The 9566-nt window shown below is 39.7% G+C and overlaps 1 protein-coding gene across 1 annotated transcript; it reads right to left on the bottom strand.

The window, feature by feature from the left end:
* Positions 1-4081: 4081 nt before the first annotated feature.
* LOC121724589 lies at positions 4082-9338 on the bottom strand. Its single transcript, XM_042111264.1, has 3 exons — positions 8853-9338; positions 4963-5081; positions 4082-4872 (listed from the first exon to the last, which is right to left on the bottom strand). The coding sequence occupies exons 1-3, from the start codon at positions 8853-8855 to the stop codon at positions 4290-4292; spliced, it is 705 nt and encodes a 234-aa protein (XP_041967198.1). The 5' UTR covers positions 8856-9338; the 3' UTR covers positions 4082-4289.
* Between the last annotated feature and the right edge of the window lie 228 nt (positions 9339-9566).

The raw sequence follows: 9566 nt of genomic DNA, 5'->3' as shown, positions 1-9566 counted from the left end.
AGAAAGCAAACTAAATAAGTCATTGACATGTCACTTGGAGAGAAATAGCAGCCTATATTATCCAGACGTTGCGTTGTCATGGACTACAGAACTACAGCCTGTGCGTTTTAAAATAGTTTTCATACACAACGCAATGAGTAGGCTAATAATTGGATATAGGTCATTGCTATGCAATGCATCTGCTAAAATGTATGGTCATAGTCAGTTATGTCAACCCACATATACGGCAAATAATAGCCTAATATGACAACATTAAAATTTTTCTTTTATTTACCACAAAGTCCGGTAATATAGCCTAAACCATGTAGGCATTAAGTCAAGTATCAGTAGCTTAATCCAAGAAGTTAGTTGTTTTAATTGTCGTCTTCCAGAAATGCAAACCAACAGACGCGCGAGGACGTTTGTGCCCAACACTAAACTCGTGCATGAGCATCTACCAATCAGCATGCAAAAACTGGTGCCGGAAGTTGCAACCATGTAACGCCATGTTTTCAAAAATGTCGGCGGCCAAATGCCCTGCTATGTGGCTGAAGCTAACCCTACAAATCCTGACTCCCTGGTGTCGAGTGACCCATCCCTAGTTTTAAATGTCAGGGCCCTCAGAAGTGTGGAGCTACTTTGAGCCTCTTAAATGGTGTAAAAGTGATTTATTTGCATGGCTAGGCCGATGTCCGAGGCACCCCCTTTGATAACCTCGGAGTGCAGGGGACAAGCCGAGATGAGCTATAGACATACGTTCACACTCGGTATCATGTTTCAACACACTTTAGGTCAATATCACACCAGAATTATCCTTTAATTCCTTATCTAGGTTTTGTGAAATACCCCTCAGGTCCGTAGCAGGTTAACTTTCAAGCTAAATTAATTAAGCTGTGTTGCAAAAAACCCAATCAGTCGGAAAACAAATCCAAAAAGATGGTTCCGTCAACCTGTGCTTTCGTCACCTGTAGACTACAACTTCAAAAATATAAGTAGGAACGCTTTTTCCGACAGTGTCACCAAGCATGGATTTACACATTCACTATCTCCAAAGAATTTATGAAAATTATGCGACTTTAAATGTTTTAACTAGTGTGGTTCTAATCTTGCATCGTTTGCGTTCTGTGGTGGTGTGATGCGTAGCGAGACGGTGTAGTAGGAAAATCATAATGTGTGTGCAGGTTCGCTTCCCACCTATAGCAAGCTTGATCATGCACTTTTTAGTTATACTTTTTAATGAAAGACATGTCCTACTGTTGATGTCATGCACATTTGCCTGTTCATTGACAGTAAATATGCCAGTGGACTACATTATATCTGATGCAAGCCATAAGGTATACAGTGTTGGCCAAAAGTATTGGCACCCATGCTAAAGTTGACTGAAAAGAGGAATATAAAATCCTCTTTTGGAAATTCAGTTAGCCTATTAGCTGGTTTGATGCTCATTGAGCTCAATGCAAATCAAACCAGCTAATAGGCTAACTTAAATAACATGCCAATCTCTAGGTATGGTGAAGGGTATGTGATGATGTGGGGCTATTTTAATTCCAAAGGCCAAGGTAACTTTATCAGGATGCACAGTATTCTGGATCCATGAAATAACTGGCCTTTAAAAATAAAAATCTGCCTGTCTCTATGGGAATTTAACATAGGGGTGCCAATACTTATGACCCCTGTATTTTAAGGAAGAACATTTATTTATTTATGATACATTATTCATTCACTAAGAAAATTGGTGTCCTTAAAGGTTAGATATTTCCTCATTTTTCACTTAAGGCATTAAGATCAATTTCCAAAAGATGATTTTATATTCCTCTTTTCAGTCAACTTTAGCATGGGTGCCAATACTTTTGGCCAGCACTGTAATTCTGTATAGGCTGCTAATAGCCTGATTTAAACCGCTTCAACCGCTTCGATAACTGTTCATGAATGTCAAATCAACTGTGTGCTACACAGATTAAATATTAAATGACAAATTGAAAGCCATTACATTTCAGATAATTATATTTCACTAATTATTGTATGTAATGTAATCATATTTACACTTTGGCAGAACTATGAGACTTGGGAGACAATAGGCTATACTAAGTTGATACCAATTTCTTTTATGACCACCTACGCCTAGACAATAATTTGGAATGAACCCTTTAATCTAAGAACGTAGGCCTATGCCTAATATTTTGAATAGCCTATGCTATGCCAAAGCTGTTTTTTGAGTTTAGGCCTACTATTTATTCATTCACTCGTTTGTTTAAGAGTGAAGACAATCAAACTCACAATTGATTTCAAACCATCATTGTTGTTTAAATGTATGCTTGCATTACTTTCCAATTTATGTAGGCTAGTCCTAGACAACTAGCCTATCTATTTTTTTATGTTCAATTTGATGACTTTCAATGAAAATTCTGTAGATGGCGCTTGTACACAGACATCCCAACTTGCAAAAAGTCATTTCAGGGAGGCATCACGAAGCCCCCCCCCCCCCCCCCCCATGTCTTTTGCAATAATTTAACCCGCTATGGGCAATGCTAAAGTCACTGTTTACAAACAGTGCAGCGTGCAAGATTAGGTCCATCATTATGTTTTACTCTTGTGAGACAAGGGTAGCCTACACTTGAAATGGGTCTTACATTTTCCTTTTTTTGAGGCACTGACCATGACGCTTCTGTTTCTACTGAACTGATTAATTAAGTTCGGGAGAAAAGACATAAAAGCCCGCCTACATTGAAAACTGATTGGTTGATTTAGCGAAACAGGCCAATCAGGATGCTCTCTGTCTTGGATGCGCTCAGACACACACGCACCACCCCTCTCTCTCTCTCCCCTCGTGTGCGCGCTACACTCAGATGCACACGCGGTCTCGCATGCGCGCTCTTGATCGCTCACTCTAGATTCCGGGAGATTTTATCTAATTTGCGGGCGTCAGGGAGCCGCTATCAATATGCGGGAGACTCCCGGAACTTCCGGGAGACTTGGGATGTCTGTGTACATCGAACAGAAATAGTGGCAATAGGCCTATTGCTTTAATTTTACGACACATATACTCTTTTCGTCAACCTACTGTTTTGGTCTACTTTTCTAGATCAGAGATGAAGCTGACCTAAACCTCGCTTAGATAAACATGGCCAAGATGCCGCTTGAGGTAATTAACGGCTTCAGCAAGTGAAAGTCTATGCTAGTTCAAGCCAGGCTATTTCTGTTAAGCGCTACACCTTCATAGGGAGGTTGATGGAATACCCCTCCGGTTAATACGTCAGTACCAAACATTACTAGCCTATTTGTTTAAAGGAACTCAGTGTCCACCCACCAGGAAGAAGACACTTGCCAATGATGCCTGGCCAGACTCTTTGCAGGAAGAGAAGTGAAGATTCTGGTTTATGAGGCTAGTTATTGCATTCCTTACAATGCACAAATTCCCTCGCGATTGAGACCATTCTCTGCATACGTGCATTTTGAAACATCGCGATGTGAAATGCTAAACAGCTGCTTACGATTGTTTGTGAAGAGGTCTAGAGTCCTTTCGACTACTTCTAAGCTGTCCCAGACTTAGGTGCTACTTTTAGCGCTAAAATGCTTCGTGAATTACTCTTAGTCCAAAAATAATTGGAGTCCTGAAGTAACAGGTGACACGCCCATTATTTTTAGAAGTTTCTCCTAACTTCACCAGTTAGAACTGCTCAGCTGTCACCACGGGAAGGCTTCAAATTGTGCTTTCAATGTGCGGCCGACTGTTCGTTTATTTTCTAGAGGCAGTGGTTGTCATTAGCCTATATTAATAAACAATTATTGAGGTTATTAATCTGTTGCAGTAACCATGTATTCATAAATTATGAATACCAGGCGCAACGCAATAGCCTCCGAAACATGTAGCCTAAATATATTTACACATTCTGAATATCACATCTAGAAAATAATGAGTTTTGGCAATCTATGGAAGAAACAGGGTTTGATCCCTGAACCCACTGCAAGGCTTACAGTTTGTATGTGTGTTGGAGTTAAGACAGCACTGAAAACCTATTGCGATGCGATCTATTTGATCTTAAGTTTGATTGTATAAAGACCCTTAGGGCTGTATTTAACATTTTTTTTATTTACTTTCACATGTGTGGAAACAAAGAATATGGAGCAAGACACATTTTTGATTCTACAGATTTGCATATGGGCGAACCCACATATGACGTCCACAGGCTGCACAGATACCTAACATTTTTAATCTATGAAGGTGTACAGTGCAGAGACAATGACATGAAAAGTAAATGTAAACAGCGACAACAAAATTAACTGTGCTGATATCCTTCTGATTTCTTGATTTACTCTCCCGTTGCAACACAATTACTTGCTTGAAGAGTTTCCCTTGTTTTTCCACAATAAGCACAATTATCATTATGGCAGCGGTACAAGAACACCTTATTTGCCAGAGACAGCAGTTGTTCCACATTTTCTGTTCCCTGATAGATTTCATTGAACACAAAGGCCACTGGGCCAGTGAGAGTTTCCCAAAGACGTTCAACAAATGGTAAGATATATCTTTGTTTGTTTTGATTTAGGCATTGGTTCACACAGGGGGAGTTGTAGGTGTAGAATACCACACAGTCATTAAGGTGATCTGAGGTCAGGTAGTTCATGGGAGTCGTTTTTATATCATCCCTGATCTTGCCCAACAGAATGTACTCGGAATGATGAGCTGTATCCCCTTTACCAACAGGTCGAGCGGCAACCAGGTTTTCTCCCACAAACACTCGATCTTTCGATGTGTTTTGAATTTCAGAGATCACATCTTCACGGGATGGCAGGTGTATTGCGGGGTTCAGCTGACCAGATTCACATTGATCTGCCGGGAATCGGACAGCAACAGCAGTCTGAATGACATTCTGACCACTTTTTAGTTGGTACCTGTGGGAGAACAGACAGTTACAAATAATGACAGTGAATTCTCTTTCCTATGTTGTAGTTTTTATGAAGAATGGCATGGTAGTTTCATACGTATTCTCAATATGCGCAATGATTTTTTCGAGTGCGTTGAGATTCACTTCATTCACACCAGTAGTCCCAGAGGAGAGGAGAGAGAGCAGGAGCAGTTGGCTCAGCACACCTGAACAAACCTGTACAGGAAACAGAATTGCAAAGGTGGGGGGCCATGAATGTACAAGAGTTAACACTGGTTACTAATAGTAATATGCCTAGTAAGATCCCAACACACATGATCAAATGGTTAGGCCTAAATTCTCTAGTATAAAATTGCCAATCAAATTACCAAGCCACCATGTACTCTCCACTGCACAGGTAAAATAATTGCAAATGAGGAGGTGACGGGCACAGAAGATATTTTCAAAGAGGTGGGGGGCAAATTTTGAGAAAAATCCCGGATACCACAATCAGATTTCCAAATATCAAACCACCACTTCTGGCCCACTAAGACTACCATCATATTTTAAAGTTGCCTGAATATTAATATAGTAACATTGATTGTAGATGAATCCTTATATCCACTACACTACCTCCACCCAGTGAAAAACACCTACAACCATGCAACAGTTTCGGTTTTCTTCTACTACACACTGCATTTATTAAACATTTGTAAACTATTGTAACGATTGATGAGACTCAAAGTTGTCCAATGAAAAGTTATATTAATGGAAGCGGGAATCACACACATACCAAGACGCCATTACACAAGAAACACAAGGAAAGTCAATAAAATACTGACATACACGGGGTAAACACATGAGGTACAACCTAAAGAAAGACTACACAAACTAACACATACATGACAAGGTAAATGCAATCACAAAAACCGACATTACACAATCTAGCATTCACACACATTGCATTCTGGGAGGATAGCTCTCAGTCCGAAAGACGTTACACTATTATTAAATGCTATGTTCCTCGGAAGACGTTACACTATTATTAAATGCTATGTTCCTTTTTCTCGTTTTTTTCTAACTCTCTAGGTCCTAGACCTATTCACAAACAATCCTAAACTGCTTTTTGTGGCATTTCACGTCGCAATGTTTTGAGATGCACATGCGGCTACAGGAGCTCTCAACCGCAAGGGAATATTGTGCATTGTAGTGCTGGGCGGTATAACCAAAAATGTATATCACAGATTTTTTTTTAAAAATTCTTACGGTTTCACGGTATATGACGGTATTTTTTTTTTCATGCATAATCAGATGTTCACAGCATTTTCTACAGGTTGAGAGAGGAATTGCTGCAGTACATTGACTAAGGATGGTCTATTTTACTGTCATGATGTAGAATAACTCCACACTAGTGGTAATGCAGTTTTGCATGGCCCCAGAAAATGATGCTGTTTACAAAGAGACACTCATAGATAAGATACTTTATTGATCCCCAGGGGAAATTCAAGAAGATCATGATTCTACTCATGACTCTAATGAAGAATCTAATCAGAATGCAAAGACAATTGCAGTCAAAATACAGAACTTTTACTGTGCAAATTTCACAAACATCTTATATAACCAATAAAACGTATAAAACCAATACAAAAAGTAGTGCAACTTGCAATAATTATACTTTTTTGAAAATTATACAATTTAAAATAAAACCTCTCTGCTAATATGCTTACTCTGTCAAACAGGCCTATCAGAAACATGCCTTATTGTTATTGTGTGGTTTGCATGACGTTAGTGGTAGGCTAACGTTAACTTCATGTAGATGTAGCTGTCTTGTTAGCCTGCCATGAGTTTCGGTTCAGTTCGCTAGGCAAAACATTAACAAAAAAGTTCGTTTTGGTGCACTGATGACAGTCAGGATCATTTCTAACTAGCCTGCTAGAATTGCGCAGTTCATGTCTATAACATGCTTTACTTGCTACCTGGATAATTTCAACGAATATTCTTAAGGTGAGATGAATGATAAGATCATTAAACTTCACTGTGTTCGGTGGGTTGCTAACTAACGACATCACCTACTAGCCAGCTAGTTACAGCTATTGAACAATCTCAATAGAATTTTCGTGACGGTAAATCCCTTTCAATACAGTATCCCTTAACGTTTTTTCCTTAACTAAAGAAACAATTTAAGGTATTCTGTGCAACACCCTTAAATAAACCCCTTACCTAAGGATAAATTAAACCTTAAGGGTCATACTTCAGGGGAAAAACTTAAGGTGTTTTGTGTTTACCCTCACTATGCCTGCCTCGCAGTCGCACCATGCGTGCGTGTGAAAAAAGTCCCGTCTTGTGTAATGAAATACACCGGTATGGCGGTATATTAAAAATTCACATCATAACGAAAATATACACCGGTTTACGGTGTGAACCGTTATACCGCCCACCACTAGTGCATTGTAACTAAGGGATGCAATAACGCCACTAACAAAAACCAAAACCTCATTGTCAACATGTAGCTATAAACTAAATGTAACGTTTCATTGTAAATCAAATTAAATTGTGTCTCCCCTTTGCCTAGGCCTACGTGTCTTCATACAGATTAATTTAGAAAATGTTGAAATATACTGCATCAATCCGTATATTTCATTATGCTATAGGCTATTTGCTTTGTCTTACTCTTTATTTAATAGGCTATTTATTCATCATCTTCCGTCCTTCACAGTAGGCTACTTGTGTAGCGCACGCATTCTCACCAGAAAGACCTGTCACCAGTCACTCATCATCGTAGGGGAGGGTTTCCCGCGTTATAATCATCAGCCAATCAAGGTGGTCACTTCAGTCAAGCTTGTGCATGGGTAATGACGTCAACCATAGCAACGGAGCTTGTCTTAGAAGTTATCATTTTTCCTTACTAAGAGTAGGCCTAGGTCTGGGCCCGTATTCACAAAGAATTTTAAGGCTAAAAGTAGCTCCTAACTGGTGAATTTAGGAGCAACTCTTAAAAATAATGGGCGTGTCACTCGTAACTTTAGGAGTAATTCACGAAGCATTTTAGACCTAAAAGTAGCACCGAAGTCTGGAGCAACTTAAAAGAAGTCGAGAGGACTCCTCTCCTAGGGGAGGAAACAATCCTAATCCTCGAGAGGAAACAATTCTAAAACGCTTTTTGTGGCATTTCACGTCGCGATGTTTTGAAATGCACGTGTGGCTACAGCTCTTAATCACGAGGGAATAATTGTGCATTGTAGACTCGTAGTGTGAGCGATATTGGAGCGGAACAGAGCGGCCGCTCCGGCCTCTAAATTAAAAAGCACTCCGCGCTCTTACAAAATTCCATCTGCTCGGCTCACTAGCTCTGGCTCATGGTATAGACGCCCAACAAAATGTTGACATTTCCCGTATTTTGGTTGAGAAACCCGGGAAATCTTACTTATTTTCAATGCTGAATGTTGACAGCTATGGACCGAAAGGATATTTGAAGAGTACAGAAATCACATTCGCTCTAGAATCTTTGCTAGTGCCTAGAGGACCCTCAGTATCTCCACTCAAAAGCCACAGCGCGAGGTCTTTATTTTACAACCTACCCTGCAAAAAATAAGGAAATGAAGGATAAACGTGGTGAGCCGATGGGTAGGTGCCTGAAGTGTAAAGACTGAGACTGAGAGCTACATAGAAAAATATGCACCAAACAAGCCACTTGCTGTTTTCATGAATACAAAAGTTGGGTGACCCCCCCACCCCCCCTAGACTAATAAAAGTTGGCTGAATAAAAAGACATGACTCTCCCCTATTTTCCTCCAGTGGTCCATTCCATACTGAACGGTCCCTTAGGAGCTACTTTTAGCCTTAAGATTCTTTGTGAATATGGCCCCAAATACATAAAGGGAAAAAAATGAGCGAGATGTGGAAGACAGACTTATGAGGGAAGACAGACTTATGAGGAAAGACAGAAAAACAAATGAATGGAAGAGCAAAGAAAGAGATAGTGAAGGCGACAGAGAGAGGGAGGCTCACCATGGTTCCTGATAGATGCTGGATGTGGTTGTTGTGAATTCCCCCAACAGGATTGATTTCAGTAGAGTGCTCAACCTTGATCTCTTCAGCTAGGATGCTGTGAAGTGAATATGGCTGTAATCTTCTCCTACATATACTAACTCGGTGCCTCCCTTGTCCTCATTCTGATACTGGTCACTTATGCAAAGTGGACAGGTGTCTGAGACGCCCAGGGCTTGGTCTGGCATGAGAGAAAAAAAGAGACCCATACTAACGGATGCCAGCTGGGACAGGGTTATCTAAAGGGGTGTGTGAAAGGTAAGGTGAAGTAAGGTATTTTGTTTCGTCTCAAATGGAATTTATCTCACATTTATCTTTCTGGCAGCAGTACAAGAACACCTTTTCTGCCAGGGGCAGCAGATGTTCCAAATGATCTTTTCCCTAAAAGAGATTTCATTGAACATGAAGGCCACTGGGCCAGTAAGAGTTTTCCAGTCTTTCAACAGATGATAAGATATATCCAGACATGGGCAGTATTTTAATTATATGTATTTTAAATACATATTTATTAACTTTAACATATTTTGTCATTTGTATTTTGCAAGATTGGAACAAATCTAATGTAGTTTGTAACAAAATACTTTGAGGGATTGTATTTACATATACATAAAATACATAAATACTTCTAAAAAATAAAATCTGTTGTTTTTCTTTAATAAGCCACAATTTCATTTC

The sequence above is a fragment of the Alosa sapidissima genome, chromosome 11 (assembly GCF_018492685.1).
Source record: "Alosa sapidissima isolate fAloSap1 chromosome 11, fAloSap1.pri, whole genome shotgun sequence".
Classification (NCBI taxonomy): domain Eukaryota; kingdom Metazoa; phylum Chordata; class Actinopteri; order Clupeiformes; family Clupeidae; genus Alosa; species Alosa sapidissima.
This window is presented reverse-complemented; position numbering and strand designations above follow the sequence as displayed.

Coding starts and splice junctions, on each gene's coding strand:
- LOC121724589 (XM_042111264.1), bottom strand. Junction 4,873..4,962: donor ATTGCGCATATTGAGAATAC/GTATGAAACTAC, acceptor GTTCTCCCACAG/GTACCAACTAAAAAGTGGTC.